The sequence below is a fragment of the Podarcis liolepis genome (assembly GCF_965112155.1).
Source record: "Podarcis liolepis genome assembly, chromosome: 6".
In the NCBI taxonomy this organism is placed as follows: domain Eukaryota; kingdom Metazoa; phylum Chordata; class Lepidosauria; order Squamata; family Lacertidae; genus Podarcis; species Podarcis liolepis.
The window spans coordinates 55,782,535-55,798,191 of NC_139559.1; the positions used below are offsets into that span (position 1 = coordinate 55,782,535).

At 41.1% G+C, this 15,657-nt stretch overlaps 1 protein-coding gene and 1 long non-coding RNA gene across 7 annotated transcripts in view; one reads left to right on the top strand and one right to left on the bottom strand.

The window, feature by feature from the left end:
* Nucleotides 1–15,657, top strand: part of LOC310709722 — a 64,185-nt gene that overhangs the window by 22,287 nt on the left and 26,241 nt on the right. The window lies entirely within an intron of this gene.
* FAF1 (Fas associated factor 1) overlaps nt 12,294–15,657 on the bottom strand; it is a 164,987-nt gene continuing 161,623 nt past the window's right edge. The window contains exon 19 of the mRNA XM_083509595.1: nt 12,294–13,430. Within this exon, the coding sequence (XP_083365721.1) occupies nt 13,347–13,430 (84 nt within the window). The 3' untranslated portion in view covers nt 12,294–13,346. The remainder of the gene's footprint in view (nt 13,431–15,657) is intronic.

Here is a 15,657-nt window from a genome sequence, read left to right on the forward strand (position 1 = left end):
GTGTGTGTGTGTGGCTGCTGTTGGGGTGGATGCTAGGCGGGACTTGCTTCATTTGCCTTGCAAGTGGTGCTGATGCAACAACACCACCACCTATCTTTGCTTGTGGGCAGTGGCTCATGCAAAGTGCCAGGTTCTGTGCTGTGGTCTAGATTCTGTGCAACAGGGGAACACACAGAAACATACAGAACACCACAGCCCTGATCATTATATTTTCAATTATACTAAATCCTTTTGGGCTTGGGGCACCTGAGAATTAGTAGCTCCTTCTCTTTAACATCCACATATGCCAAGGAGGGGGGGTTGAGGAAGCCACTGCAAAGATATATGGTTCCACTTTACAGAAGGTAGATTGTAGCTCTGTACATGTGTGTATGGGGGGGCAGGGGGGAGAATTATTTATTTAATTAGAACCCATTAGGTGCTTCTCTTTTTGCACCATGCTCTCCATTGCTATGTTTAATGCTGGTTTTAGTTGTTTGTTGGACTTTCTGCTTTGCCTCTTGTTTTGTTGTTTATGTTTAAGGGGTTTAACAATTGTGCATTGTATCTTATTGTCTGTGTAAACTTGGCAAATTTCGATAGATGGGCAGAATAAACATGATATGAATGAATGAAACTGGGAGCCACAGGTAATTGTCTGAAAGAGCAAGGCAATCCACTACCTAATCCAAGGATTGCTTAGCATCAGTATTGATTGGGGGTTCCTTGCTCTTTCAGACACACACTCACTGGTTTCTGAGAAAGTTTAGCTCTTTGTGAATACGAACTTCTTGGTTCCCTCAGATGTGAGTCCCAGGGAAAATTTCAGGCTTATGATGAAGACTTGACCAGGTAGGAAGTGAAGGCATTTGAAATATCCAGTTAACTCCTGGTGCCTTAAACAAGAGAGGCTGCAGCTTACAAGAAGTGTTATGCAAGCACTATAATAATTTGGGTGCAGAGTTCCTCATAAATGCCAGTAACCTTAAAGAAAATACAAGTAAAGATAAGCTAATTAATTGTTCAGTAAGCTAATGAATTGTTCAGTAATTTAATTCAGTGTTTTTGCCTAATTTTTGACAGCAGTTGCTAGATCAACATTGCAACAGTAGCAGACACTACCAAACAGTGTTCCCTGTGTAATGCAATTTCATTCTGAACTAAGGAGCACCATTATATTCAGTGGAACGGTGAGGTTCTTAAATGAGACCTCCCTTGAAGCAAATGGATATTTGTAATCCTATACTCTAGGAAAGGGGGGGGGGATTGAAAGCTTGGTTTCTCAGCATCATATTGGGTGTGTGGCTCTCTAGATCAGCTCTTCTAAGAGGATTGCTGTCCTGTGCATTCCTGAGGCATAGAGGGTAGGCTGGAGGCATTCTCCGCCCCCCTCCCACCCTTCACCCCCCAACACAAACAGAAGTTGAGAAGATGAGACACCCTTATTTGGGGCACAGCTGTTTAAGATGTAAAGACCCTTTAAGCATTTGGGAGCTCCTGCTTATAGCTCTGAGAAAGTAAACTTTGAATGACCCTCCAGGTTAGTTTAGTCTGGGATCTGAGAGCTGAAGGGTGGTAGAACCAGACTATGGGTTTTCCCGCCAACAAAGTGGGGGTGGGGTGGGGGTGGGTGTCGTATCACTTCCCCTGGAAATGTGTGTTATCTTTAGGGCTGGGCAGCCCCCCCCCCAGGCAGAAATTGAAAGAAATCTTTTCTTCCAGCAGGGAAGGCTGCCCAGGAGTGAGGAACAAGGCACATTTTGTTGTATAGTTGTGCAATGCACAGAGAGAGGCCTGCTCTCTCCTAGCACAGCAGAGCATAAAATGAAGCAGGGTGTTTTCTGATCTCTCTCCTTATCCACCCATCAAAAATGTGTGCACATGTAGGCTGAGGGTGTCATTTCATGACCAGAAGTCCATGCTAAAATATAAACACAAGGCGCTGCCAGACAGCATGCTTTCCTATGTGTTATATTAAAATTTGAGGGCAAACGTTCACCTTTTGGTCTGTTATGCTCTTGAGCAACTGGGTCAGCATTCCTTTCTCCCGATCTCAGCGTTCTGCCTCCCCATTCTCATCCCAGAAGCCACAGGGACCTAGTTGGTAGCAATTATTCTTACTAGATCTTTTACCTGCCTTTCACTGAAGAGTCCAAGGGTGGGTTACAGCAATATAGAAGTACAGCTTTAAAAACGGTTTTAAACAAATGCATGCCACCTGAAGCCGCAGTTAATCTAGAACAATGACCTGAATGATACCCTACACTGGACTGATTTTTGAAAGATAACCTGCATAACTTTGTCTCTTTGATAAGGTCCCACTTCCCCCTGCCACTCAGCACCCAGGCCATAGCCACACTGCCTGCAGTTTGAGGCTTCATGGGAGAAATAGTGATAAAACAAGTAGCTCTCTTTTAAACAGCAGTTATACAGTGCATGAGAAAGAATACAGAATCCAAGCAAAAGAAGAGGAACCCATCAGCATGGGTGGGCCTCACTCCAAACTAGCAGCCAGTAGTGATTCATAAACAAGTACCAAACGAAGGATAATGACTTCCTGTAGTGAGTAATTTTCAGGATCTCTTGAGACTAAATTGCACAGTGTAAAAGTTGTTAATCAGTTCCAAAATGGCAGCTTCATACTGGAGCCTGGCTCTGAAGTATGGAGTCGCCATACTCCAACAATAAAGTTTGTTTGTTGGTTTGTTGCACTTACTGGTCACCTTCTTTATTACAAAAAGTAAGCCTAAGTGACTTGCAATAAAATACAAAAAAGAAAATCCAATCTAAAATTAAAACATCAGAAAAGCAAAAAATATTCATATACATAAAAGGCAGTCCAACACATCCCACCAACTAAAGGAGGCCACAATATCTAAAACTTTACAAATTACAGGCCAAAAGCATGGCTGAAAAGCAATGTTTTTTCCTGGTGCCTAAAAGCAGCCATTGATGGTGCCAGGCATGCTTCTCTGGGGAGAGCATTTTGTAAGTAGGGAACCACCACTAAAAAGGCCTATTCTCATGTTGTCAAGAGAGGGCACATAGAGGAAGACCTCAAATGATAAATGCAGGGTCCAGGTTGGTCCAGGGAGAGTCCATTGTCAAGCTCCCACAACTACATGGCTACAAAGCAAAGGCTACAAAAACAAAAGAAAAATCTCTCTTGATGAACAGTTTAGGGACAGATTTATCATTACATCTATTTCTGACATCCAAGTGTGAGTGCAGATGCTTACATAGCCAAAACAGCCCTACAGCCCCACAAAAGGGAGGTATTAGCAGGCTCAGCTGAGTCCTAGGGTTCACCAAAGTACAACAAAACTGTTGGAAAGGGCTGTGAGGTGGCCATGGAATGCAGACTATTTGTTTCATGTGGAAGAACCAGATAAGAAGGGGAATCAAATGGAGTATTATGGAGAGGGGCATGGCTGCATCACCTGACTGGAATAGTGAGCAGGAGAACTACACACTGCAATGTTTTTTGTAGGTTCCAGTTGTGTTATGATCTGAAATTGCGTACATTTTTTCTGGCACAAATCCAGGAGTTGCAAAGTGAGTCTTTAATAAGAGTCCATTACCTCCTTTTTTAGAGTGAACTATGCTGAGTTTCCAATTTAAAAATCCCCTCACATTGTGCTAACTTTAAATATAAGCATGAGCCTGAATAACGTCTAGTATATTTCTCTTGTTTCATTGGTAGAATATATGCCCCATGACATACTGAAATCCTGTATTTCTGAGGAAACTGGCTGCTAGTTTCATGCTCAGGTTCTGCAGGGACTTTCTCATTGGTCAGCCTTTCAAATAATATTTATTTTTAATGGTGCATTCAAATAAGGACATAACCAGAGCAGTTGATAGTTTAGCATTATCTGGAGCGGGGGATGTTCAGGCGATCATTTGCAGATTTACCTGTTACCTGTCATAAACATCATTTCCCTCTCCTGCTTTTATTGTTTTACTTCCTCTTCCTCCTCCTCCTCTTCTTCCTCTTCTTCCCCCTCCTCCTTGTTGCAGTGACACCACTATTATTTATTTATTTTGAACCCATTTTTCATTCATATCATTTCCCAAAGCAGGGCACAGTAAGATTCATATCATTTAATAAGATTTAAATAAGATTTAACCACTTGTTGAAAAGGGTTAGGTTCACAGATCTGTCACACTGTGATAGGAAGCTGATTTGAAAGCTTAGGAACTTCTATCCCAAATGCTTGTTTGGCAGTGGCCTCTATCCCAACAGATGCTGGGACCGCCCATTCGAGATGTGGCAAGTAACTGAAAAGAAAAGATCACAAAGGCAACTTTGCCTGTTCAATTACTTGAGAGGAAGCATGAGTCAAGCAGGGACTTGTTCATATCGAGCTAAAAGCAGGGGCCCATTGTTTTCCCCTTTTAGCTGCTGTCTCAATTTACCCGAGGCAGGAGAAAGAAGACTTGGTAGTTGAAGCAGCTCTAGCAACTTAGTGGAATGGCCTTTTCTGCTAAGGAGGATGTTGGGACCGCACATCCCATCATTCCTATAGGAAAGTGTTAAAAACATGAGTGCTGCGGGAAGAGACCAAAAGTCTGTCTAGTGCAGCATCCTTTTTTCCACAATGGCTAGATACCCACAAGCAGGGCAAGAGAGCAATAACCCTCTCCCACCATTGCTCCCTAACAGCTGGTATTCATAAGCATGCTGCCTCTACTCTGGAATTCCAATTGTATCATTGGAAGGGACCTTGAAAATCATCTCGTCAAACTTCCTGCTCCATGGTAGCTGGTAGTCTCAGTCCACTTCTTGGCAGGAAAGGAAGCTCTGCTGCCTTCACTTTCCCCTTCTTCTGACCTAGGAAATTTGAGAGGGTACTGGGGAGGAGCAAGATAAGGTGCTCAAGCATCCATTCATGTTCGTGTACCCTTGCTAGGAGTATATTCAAAAGGGCTCAAGCCCATTTGGGGGTAAACACAGTGGTCCTTGTGGAACCCTAGTTAACATTCCCGGATCTTTAAGGATGGGAACTAACTTAAGGAACTGTCCTGAGCCTAGACTTTGAAGGTGTGCACTACCACCTTGAGTTTAGCTTGGAAGCAATAATAAGTAAGTAAGTAAGTAGTACATGCCCCTTGCAGCTAATGTAAGATATTAATCTGGCTGCTCCATTTTGGACTAGCTGCAATTTCTCAGTAGCCTTCAAGAGCAGCCCCTTGTAGAGCATGTTTCACACAATGCATTTGTGTCATCTTTAAAATTGGCACAAGCCCCTCTATCTGTTTAAGCAAGTGTAGGGAAACAAATAGTCATATCTCGAGTTGAATGCGCTTCGGGTTGAGTGAGTTCGAGTTGCGCTCCGCGGCAACCTGGAAGTAACGGAGCACATTACTTTTGGGTTTTGCCGCTCGCGCATGCGCACTCAAAATGATGTCACGCATGCGCGGAAGTGGCAGCACGCTCAGACACGCCGTCGTGTCTTGCATTCCGTTCGGGGTGTGAACGGGGCTCTGGAATGGATCTCGTTCGCATCCCGAGGTACTACTGTATTATATTTAGTGACCCTCACATCAACCATTAACTGTTAACTTGTTATTTATTCAAATGTCTCAAAGGGCCCATAAATTGGGCCAGGAAGAGCTTACCGATATCTCTGATTTTTACTATGTGATAAAGAACTCGGAGGAAATATTTTCTAGTAATGGAAGTAGCTGTTAAATTTGCCATTCCATCTCTGGCAGCAAAATCTTTTGGGCCAACCCTAGTTGTTTACCATATACATATTTAGCCAGGTTTGTAGAGTTCAGATTAGATCCTTCCCCTTTCTTCCTTTCTTCCTGGTTCCCAAGTGTAATATCAGGATTGTGTGGCTTGGTAGCAAACTTTGTAGGTTTGCTGTAGTCGGATGGGGGTATTTGAATTGTAGGAGAGTCACCCTGAGTGAGTCTACTTCAGACTGAGGTGAAAATTCTAAGGGTGTGGGTCGTTCAAGAATAGACAGATCAGTGGGGTTGCCTTTGGGGTCTGGAGACTGATCAGACTTCATCCAAAGGAGAAGGGTGTCTTGTGTGGTTCAGATAGCCATCTGGCCTTTCTGATAGACTGAGGAAACCTTTTGAGATTAGGTCCACTACAGTTAAATTGGAACAATGCTGTTCAGATGAGCACTTGGTATTATTAGCCAACAGAAATAAATGACTTGCAGTCTGGACAGGCCTCTTTACTAATGGACTTTTGGGGTTCCAAAATGTGTCTGGCTTCTGTCAAAGAGAGAAGTGACTTTTGGGGTTACATTGAGCATCTAGAGGAAATACAAGTTCTGCATTTTAGAAGTTTATTAATAGCATTCAAATGGGACCCATATGACATACCACCTTAATTTCTATTCAGCCCAACCCCTTAAAAAAGCACAGCAAATACAGTAAGCCCGAAACCTATTGGTTTAGATACAAATATAAGTTGCAACATCCACACTGAATGGATCAACAAAAGTAACATCATGAAACCAAGCAAGATTGAAAGCAACAGGCTCTTTCCATGAAAAAACCCTGAAATGATTTAAATAAATCTTAATATACCAATATGTTCCTGCAAGTTGGGTGTAGATCATTGACATTCAGGGTGAACATGGACTATAAAGCCTTCATTAAAAAGACAAAGGCCCCCAAACAATGCTGATAGGTTTTAGATTTGATCTATTTTCATCCTTAATTTCCTGGCAGTTAGAGACTTAAAGCAGTTTGCCATCTGGTTACCTAAGGAGAGCCTACATCCATTGGTCCCTGCCTGTAATCTAAGATCTGCATTAGAGGTCTTGCCATGTGTGCCTATTGTGAAATCAGCATGGTCGATAAGCACACAAGACAGGGCTTTCTCAGTGGTGGCTCCATTTTATGGAACTCTCTTCCAGTTAACATTTACTTGGCCCACTGAGTTTTGGTATTCAATAAAGCCTTTAAATCTTATCTTTTTACTATTGCCTTTCTTTAAAATACAAGTGTAGCCAATGTACAACAAACTGCCAGTCTCCTCTGAGCAAGTGGAACTATACAAACACATAGAAGTATTTTCTGAGAGCTGCAACATATTTGCAACTTTCTGTGCAGTGTTGGAAAAACATTTTCCCAACCTCTTGCGCACAAACTTTGTGTAAAGTAGCTTAGGGCACAAAGGGAAGCTGAGCAGGTTCACTTCTGTCAAGTGGCTTGATGGAAGATTTCCTCTTGGTAACACGAGGGAAGAAAGGTGGAATATAATGTAGCAAATAAAATAAATAAAAGCCTAGCTTTGTTTTGCTTTTTTTTTTAAAGGCACCCTCTTATTAAAATATGCATGGAGCTGAGCTTAATGCAGGACTTTGTATAATACGAAATGACCCATACCAAGATAGCAACAATTCTGAGTAGATGCACACTTCACTTTCTGAGTGCATCTTGAAGCTCAGTTAAAACGTTGCTTATTTGCAAAACACCAGAAAATGCAGGAGGAGAATTGATGATGTGTATGTTGGAATAGGTGGCAGGCTTGTGATATGCAGAATTCCAGAATAAGTTCAGAAGCACATCCCTCTACTGGTGAGTTGAACTGACCAGCTGCCAATACAGTGGTACTTCGGGTTACATACGATTCAGGTTACAGACGCTTCAGATTACAGACTCCGCTAACCCAGAAATAGTACCTCAGGTTAAGAACTTTGCTTCAGGATGAGAACAGAAATCATGCTCCGATGGCGCGGCGGCAGCAGGAGGCCCCATTAGCTTAAGTGGTGCTTCAGGTTAAGAACAGTTTCAGGTTAAGAACGGACCTCCAGAACGAATTAAGTACTTAACCTGAGGTACCACTGTACACATTTATTGCTACTTAAGTACCGTATTTTTCGTTCCATAAGACACACTTTTTCCCTCCTAAAAAGTAAGGGGAAATGTGTGTGCATCTTATGGAGCGAATGCAGGCGGGAGGCAGGCAGGAAAAGCCCCCAAGAGCTGCACACATGCTACACGCGGCTCTTGCGGGCTTTTCCCCGAGGAGGGAGAAGGGCAGCCTGTCACTGACGGGCTGTCCTCCCACCTCATAGAAAAGCCAGCAAGGGCTGCGCTCCCTTTAAAGAGTGTGAGGCTCTTGTTGGCTTTTCTGCAAGGTGGGGGAATTCCCCAACCTCTTGCAAAAGCCCCCAAGAGCCATGCACTCTTTAAAGAGCACCCGGCTCTTGCGGGCTTTTGTGGGAGGTGGGGGAAGGGACAGAGGGCAGCCCCTTAGTCCCTTCCCCCACCTCCTGGAAAAGCCCCCACACAAGCCACGTGAAGCGTGTGTGCGTGCGGCGCTTGGGGGCTTTTCTCTGAGGAGGGAGAAGGGCAGCCCATCAGTGATAGGCTGCCCTTCTCCCTGCTGGGGAAAAGCCTGCAAGCGCCGCACACACGCTCCACGTGGCTCGGGAAAGGGAGCGCTGAGCAGAACCTGGGATGCATACAGGCTCTGCTCAGCGCTCCCTTTAAAAATATGTTTTTTCTTGCATTCCCCCTCTAAAAACTAGGTGCGTCTTATGGAGTGAAAAATACGGTGCATGTAGGAATATTGCAGAAGACTGCAACAGGCTAGCCCCAAGAACATCAGTTTCTTGAAACATAGTCAGCAAGGGATGTGTGCAAGAAAGCAGGTTTCGGCTCATGCAAAGGTAGATACAGATTTACATCTGGATACACACCTGCACTGCAAAAAATCAGAGCCTGCCAAATATTTGGAATTCCCCCTGGATTTTCCTCCCTGCAATACCCTGATGCTCCCCACAACCTACTGGGGGGCAGGATGGATGTTGTTGAGAAGCAGCACTGGGAATGGATGGCTGTGAGCAGGCTGGCAATGAGAACAGAAGCACTAGACCAGTGATGGCCAAACTTGGCCCTCCGGCTTTTTGGGGACTACAACTCCCATCATCCCTAGCTAACAGGCCCAGTGGTCAGGGATGATGGGAATTGTAGTCCCAAAACAGCTGGAGGGCCAGGTTTGGCCATCACTGCACTAGGCGGATCAGCAGTAACAGCCATGGGTGTAGCCAAGGGGGGGCTGATGCCCATCTAAATTAGTAAAAACCAATACAAATCTGAGGTTCTACCCTCCAACAAAAGCCTACACCCCTAACAAAAATCCTGGCTACACCCATGGTAGCAGCCTCTGTCTTAATTGCCCTCAAAAGCTTTGTTGGGGCCTAGAGGCACCAGTGTTTTTCTTTTTAGTGCTGTGCCCTTTAAAAATGTATTTTTGGGGGGGAGGGGGGAGTAGCCAACTAAGTAGTTCCACTAGTCAGTGTTTTAGCTGCACAGTGGATCTTCCTGCCCTCTTTTCTCTTTACACACACTGTAAATCTGCTCTGGAGGATTGGGGAAACAGATTTAAGGGATGGAACAGATTTAAGGGGTACAAGGAAGTTCCATTACACAGCTAAAACTCATTCAGCTGGCAGAACTGTTTACTTGTATTTGGGCCATATTATTTTAAGGGGGAGGTTGATGTAAGCAAATATCACACTGAATTGACTAGTTGAGTCTTTGTATGTAAATATGGATGCATGTTCCTGTCTGTGTCCAGCACACTGAAATGGTGCTCTTATCACAATACTTGTTTGTAAACTGTTTTGAGTAAAAACACATTTTGAAAGGTATGATACATAATTTTATTAGAAATTAAAAGAAGTAGTTGTGCAGAACTAGTGATGTGCAAGTAGAGCTGGACTGCAGCCCAGATCTAACATGCCAAACTGTTGCCTTGATAAAAATTATAAACAAACCCGAAGTATATGGGAATACACTATATTATACTTATATCCTCGTTGTGCCTTCAAAAGCCCCATCAAACACAAGGAAGGCATTATTTCTCTTAGTTATGGAGAGGAATGAAAGAACCACCATGGACTCTTCCAAGACAAAGATAAACTAGATTTTAGTAGAAACTTCAGTGTAACTGCAAATTTATTTAATGTTTCTAATGTCACTGAAAAAGTACAATTTATGAAAGCTGTCGTCCTGTTCTGCTACATCTTTTTTTTTTTTTAAGGCGGTTCCATAAAAACTCACCCCCATTAAATGTAAAGAGTGTAGGTGAAGAGAATACAGAGGAGACATTTGGGTTTTGCATAACCTCTAATATCAGTTTAAACAGCAATGTAAAAATGAGGAGGTACATCGGAGGCAGCACTTGCTGCTGCCAGGGAGCCTCCCGCTTTCCCCATCATACTGAATGGGATAATAGACACAGAAAGGAACACTTTGTTACAAGTTTCCATTAATTGACAACAATAATGCCTTAAGATTTAATACTAATGCATTCAAGACATTAATGATAATCCATTAATATGAGGGACCTGACAATGTAAAAGTGGAATCAAAGATATGATCCACCGTAACAATGTAACAGTTGGGTGGGGATAACAGCTTGCATATTGAATATAAAGGGCTGGTGAATTGATATCAGCAAAGAAACTGACTAATACGGTGGCTTTGAAACAAAGAAAAAATGGGCACATGTAAAATTGTCATTAAATACTATTGCTACATGAACAACAAGCAGCATTATGGGCCCATATTTTTGATTACAGAGGTTTGTGTTCCTAAAAATCCAAATGTTAGGAATAAACCAATCATTAGCAATATTTTATTTCAATAGGAAGATATGCATTCTTGCAGTCCTCCAAGACAATGCCTCATAGACTCAAAAGTGAACAGCAGGTGGAATTAATTTTACAAGGAGAAAATTGAAACCGAATTGGCACAACAGAAGCCTACAGCCAATTTCATGCTGGATGTATACATTCACTAACCAACCAACCAACCACACAGCATAAACATATCCACAAATTCAGATCAAGTTGTGGAAGAGTATAGGAAACTACCTTTAAAACCTCGAACTGCTATTCCTGTCAATCATTTGGGTGCATTTGCGACTTGATTATGAGATCATGCGAGATGAAAAGAAATAAGTAAACAAATGTTGATGTTGAGATGGATAAAATGGAAGCATGGTATAAAATACGTCACAGGAAGATTAAACGACATTTAATAAATTAATAGGGAAATATGTAGCCAAAATATAAGAAATAAAGCTGAAGAAGATAAAAACAGCACGATGATCTCACAAATGAAACTTCTTATATAAGTTAAAGGTAATTTTAAAAATATTCTATACAATTATCTGGTTTCCACGTCGCATTAAACCATACATAAAAATGAACATGCAGTGTGCTGGTGCATAGCACTGGAAAATTCTCCTCTGCTTCTGCTACACTGCTGGAAAAACAAGTCAGAATTTAGAGAGAAACAAACTGTGAACCTAGGTTTGGATGTCACAGCAAGTCAGACTCTGGCTTGTTTCGTAGTGGCATGGCAGCAGCAGGAGCAGGGGAGGAACGGAACAAGAACGTTTGAGCACCATGCACTAGCATGCTGCATGTTCACATTAAACCATTAATGTGATGTGAAAACCATGCTAATGCATATCAATATTTCAGCAAGCCCACTCATTAGAAGTATGGTTGACAACAATCTAAATGAACATTTGCAGATGAATGCTAATTAAGGGCACAATTCAGAATCCACTTGCTTCAGAGAAAATTTTGATGCAGAAACAAGTGGTAGACCACAGTTCCATTCAGTCCATTGGAAGGGTTAAGCATGACCTTAACTGTCTCTAATTAAACTGCATGGGGCTTTTAACTTGGAGTATATTTCATTCTTCCTACTTATGTATGGAATTTGTTTTTTTACATTTCTTCTGTTTGCAACTTGTATAGCTTTTCAATTAAGGTAAGAAGCTGGATCTTTCCAATACATTCCATATTGTCTAATGTTGAGTTTCATGTACTGGGGGGGGGCATGAAATAGTGTGACATGAATGTCCTGTGTGCATTCACTAACGTAATTGTTTTAGAAGACTCCCCCATCCACATTTTGCATTTTTGGTAAAAAATAATATATCGGCTTTACTAGCCACCTAATAATCATACACTAATTTCATATATCCAACATTCTGAAAAGCAGAACACCACTGACAATGTTTATACGTTTGTTTCTGATTCATATTAAATCTTCATACTTGGATACAATCTTGGGTTATATGCAGAAAAACCAATGATCTGTTTAGTAGCTGATGTTTCTGTGGTGCTCTCAAATGCTATACCCTACACTTAGATTTTTGTTGCTTTTTTTAAAAAACAAAAAGCTTATAAAATTATTTTGATACAGTTTTAGGCAGCAGGTATAGTTGAGTTGGTTTGTATAATTCAGGCTTCAGAACCAGTTCCCTGGGTACACATTATTCAGGATCAATAATGAAAATGCAATGAGGAAGATTTCTTAATACACTGTAATTTTACATTTTTATTGTTTGGTGAAATAAACAAGGTGCTTTAAAACAGCAGAAAAAAATACAAACAAGTGCCAGAATGAAAGGAAGCAAAAAGGAAATAAAGGGCAGAGAGAAGGGTTCCTGTAATTTCTTCCACAATGATGAGCAAAAAATAAAATAAAATGTGTGTTTGCTATTTGAAACACTTTTAGAGGCTGGTAGTCAATGTCAACTTATTACTGAACTATCAGCTAGATACCAGTTATTTAGCACTGGCTCATTTCTGAACATTATTTAGATATTCACATCATCAGCAGTTCAGCACACTGCAGTGTAATGGAAAGTACTCCCTAAACTGAATTGGAACTGAGATCCAAAAGGGAAAAAAGGTAAATAAATATCTTGCATATATGTCAAACTATATTCTCCAAACAAAACCTTACATCTTATGAAAGGAGTCAGAAAGTACCAACAAAACAAAACAAAAAAAAAGGTTTCTGCTTTCTACTACTATAATACTGTTAAATCTCCAAGGCCGAAAATGTCCCATGTGTTGATTTTCTGCCTTTTATAAAAAATTAGGTGGTGAAGTAGAAATTCAAACACAGGAAGAAAATGCATATATATGAGAGCACTGGTTCACCGAAATATCAAATATACAGTATTCTAGTGTCAAAAGTACAGGCAGAAATGTCCAAGAATTCTTGGTGAAAAGGGGGTAATTGAGGAGTAAAAATTCTACTTGACAATCACTCACATTTTAACAGTGCATTAATTATAACAAAAGCCAGATGGTAAGTGAGCAACAGAGTCATAGTGTTCAGTGTTTACTGCAGAATATTTCTTTTCTGGTCATTTAAATGAGGTTGGAAACATATACTCATGTATGGAAAACTTTTAAGGAGCTATGTTTATTCTTCCTTTCCGGCTTCTTGAAAGAGGCAGAGTTGTGACATTGATTTTTGAGTTAAATGACAGTACACGGTGATTTGGATAAAGCGTTCACCGTGCCTCGTTCATTATCAAAGGATTGCTTAGTCCTCCAATCTGGCTCGATCTATTCTTTTGCCTCTAGGAAAAGTGTTTCTTGAGGGTACAATTTTAATTCCAGTAATGATTTATTTGGATCCAGCTGGGTCACCTGTGAAGACAAAAAAATAAGAGAAAAAAACATGAAAAAACAAGTACAGGTAGCCGTCATATACATTTTCAAAAGCAGACTGATAACTATTTTAGGGCCTTTTAATTTTTTTACTTATAACATTCAGGAAAATAGCATCAATTCATACATAAGAATATGTATATATTTGCAATGGGCTGCAAGAAAGATAGGTTTATTGTGAGTTGCATTTTGTATCACCTGACAAAAGGTCTCTTATTTTCTTTATTTAGAGAATCTATCAGCATGGAATCTTACAGGTACACAGGACAGAAACGACATGCCTAGCACTTTTTTCTATATAGACCCAAAATACTCACTTAAATTATTTGGTGTTTCAAATATGTAAATGGCTTAGACATCCTCTAATAATTGCAATTTGATTTTGCAGTGCATTGCAGAGAGCATGTCACCTATGTACAGTGGAACCTCGGGTTGCGGATGTAATCCGTGATGGAGGCACGTCCGCAACCTGCAGCGTTCGCATCCTGAAGCACCGTGTCTGCACAGGCATGATTTGGCGCTTCTGCGCATGCAGCGAAACCCGGAAGTAACCCGTTCCTGTACTCCTGTACAGGTTTCCCGCAGTCCGCAACCTGAAAACACGTAACCTGAAGCGGCCGTAACATTACGTATGACAGTAATTGACAAATCCATTTCAGCTCACTCCATGCTTAAATTCCATTGACTTTCTTTCCCCAATAGTGCTTGGATATGATTACATTTTCCAAGTTTAAAATCTGGGCTTGAAAAGATATATTACTGGAAACTCTACTGCATAACAGGAGAGTGATTTAATTGTTTATCCACACCCGTGAAACTGTATGATTTACCAACAATTGCTGTCTAGTGAAACACATACATTAGAAAGGAGCACAGCTCTACTACGATATGCATGTACACTTTTGTGTAGAAGTATACAGTATACCTTCCCAGCAATTACAATTTGAGCTTTTAGGATAGGGTCTCACCTGAAAACATTAAATACATGTTTTGTTAGACCAGATTGCCATTCCCCCCTCTCCCGCTCATACTCTGTATGCAGAACTTGTTTTCACTGGCAGACTGTCCATGGGCAGTGAATTGTGGGATGATGAATAACTGCATTGGAATATGTAGCTGCAATCAAAGGCTCAAGCGTGTAGCCACATAGGGTGCATTAAAATTTGAAATAAGTAGTAACTGTCTACTGCTCACAAACAGGGCAATTTTATGTCAGGCATTACTGAACAAATCAAGTTCCAGTAGTTGCTGAAGTCCCGCTTTGTGAACAGAAAAAAAATAGTTCCATACCATTGTTACTTGAGACTCATTCCTAGTGTTATACCCCACCTCAGCCCTCCACTGGTGTTCTAGCTTTGTTTCAACTGCTCCATTTTTCTGTGTTTTTAAAATTGAATTGATTTTATTTTGTTTGGATGGTTAGTATTTTAAATTCTATACTGCTTGTTGCACTTGGTGTCGCTCCACTGATGGAAGGCATCTGTCAGCAGAACAGGGAGGAAGGGAATTTTCTGGGGGTTGGGGGACCTTCCAAGGCAGATTTCAGATGGAGTGGTGGTCTTTGGGAGGGGAAGGGAACACCTAACTTTCTATTCCTCCCTGTTCCACTGATGCGTGCCTTTTGTCAGCAGAATGACACCAACTAGATTCTACCACATACATATGTCATAACACCATACCATGAATGCTTGAGATTATAAAATGTTTTAAAAGCCCATTAAAAAGGATTTGTGATATAGCATTTTCTACAAAGTATAGCATTTTCTCCAAAGAACATACCACTTAAAATGAATGGGAAGAAACTATCTTAGAAAATGTTTTATAAAACTACTGCGACTCTGAATTCTGTTTTGCACTTACAGAAGCCTAATAATGAAGCTTTTTGTTTCATATTTAAAGCCTTTAGCATTTCACTGCTACAGTGCTGAACCATTCTTTGGACAAGAGGTACTGTGCACCTGAGAAAAGCAATTTGCTTTCTCTGTTCAGTTCAAGTCTGTATCTAATTAAATCCACTCACTTTCCAAATCCCATAACCCCTTTATTGCAAAAGCAAGGAAAGGTAAGTAGAGTGAGAATGTCTTCTGTGTATCAGGCGAAAACTGGTTTGAAAAGCGAGGCTGGGTTAATGAACACTATCCTCCAGACTGTAACCAGATGGAAACCTATTATTCACTTGAGTGTAATTAAGGATGCACATCCTAAT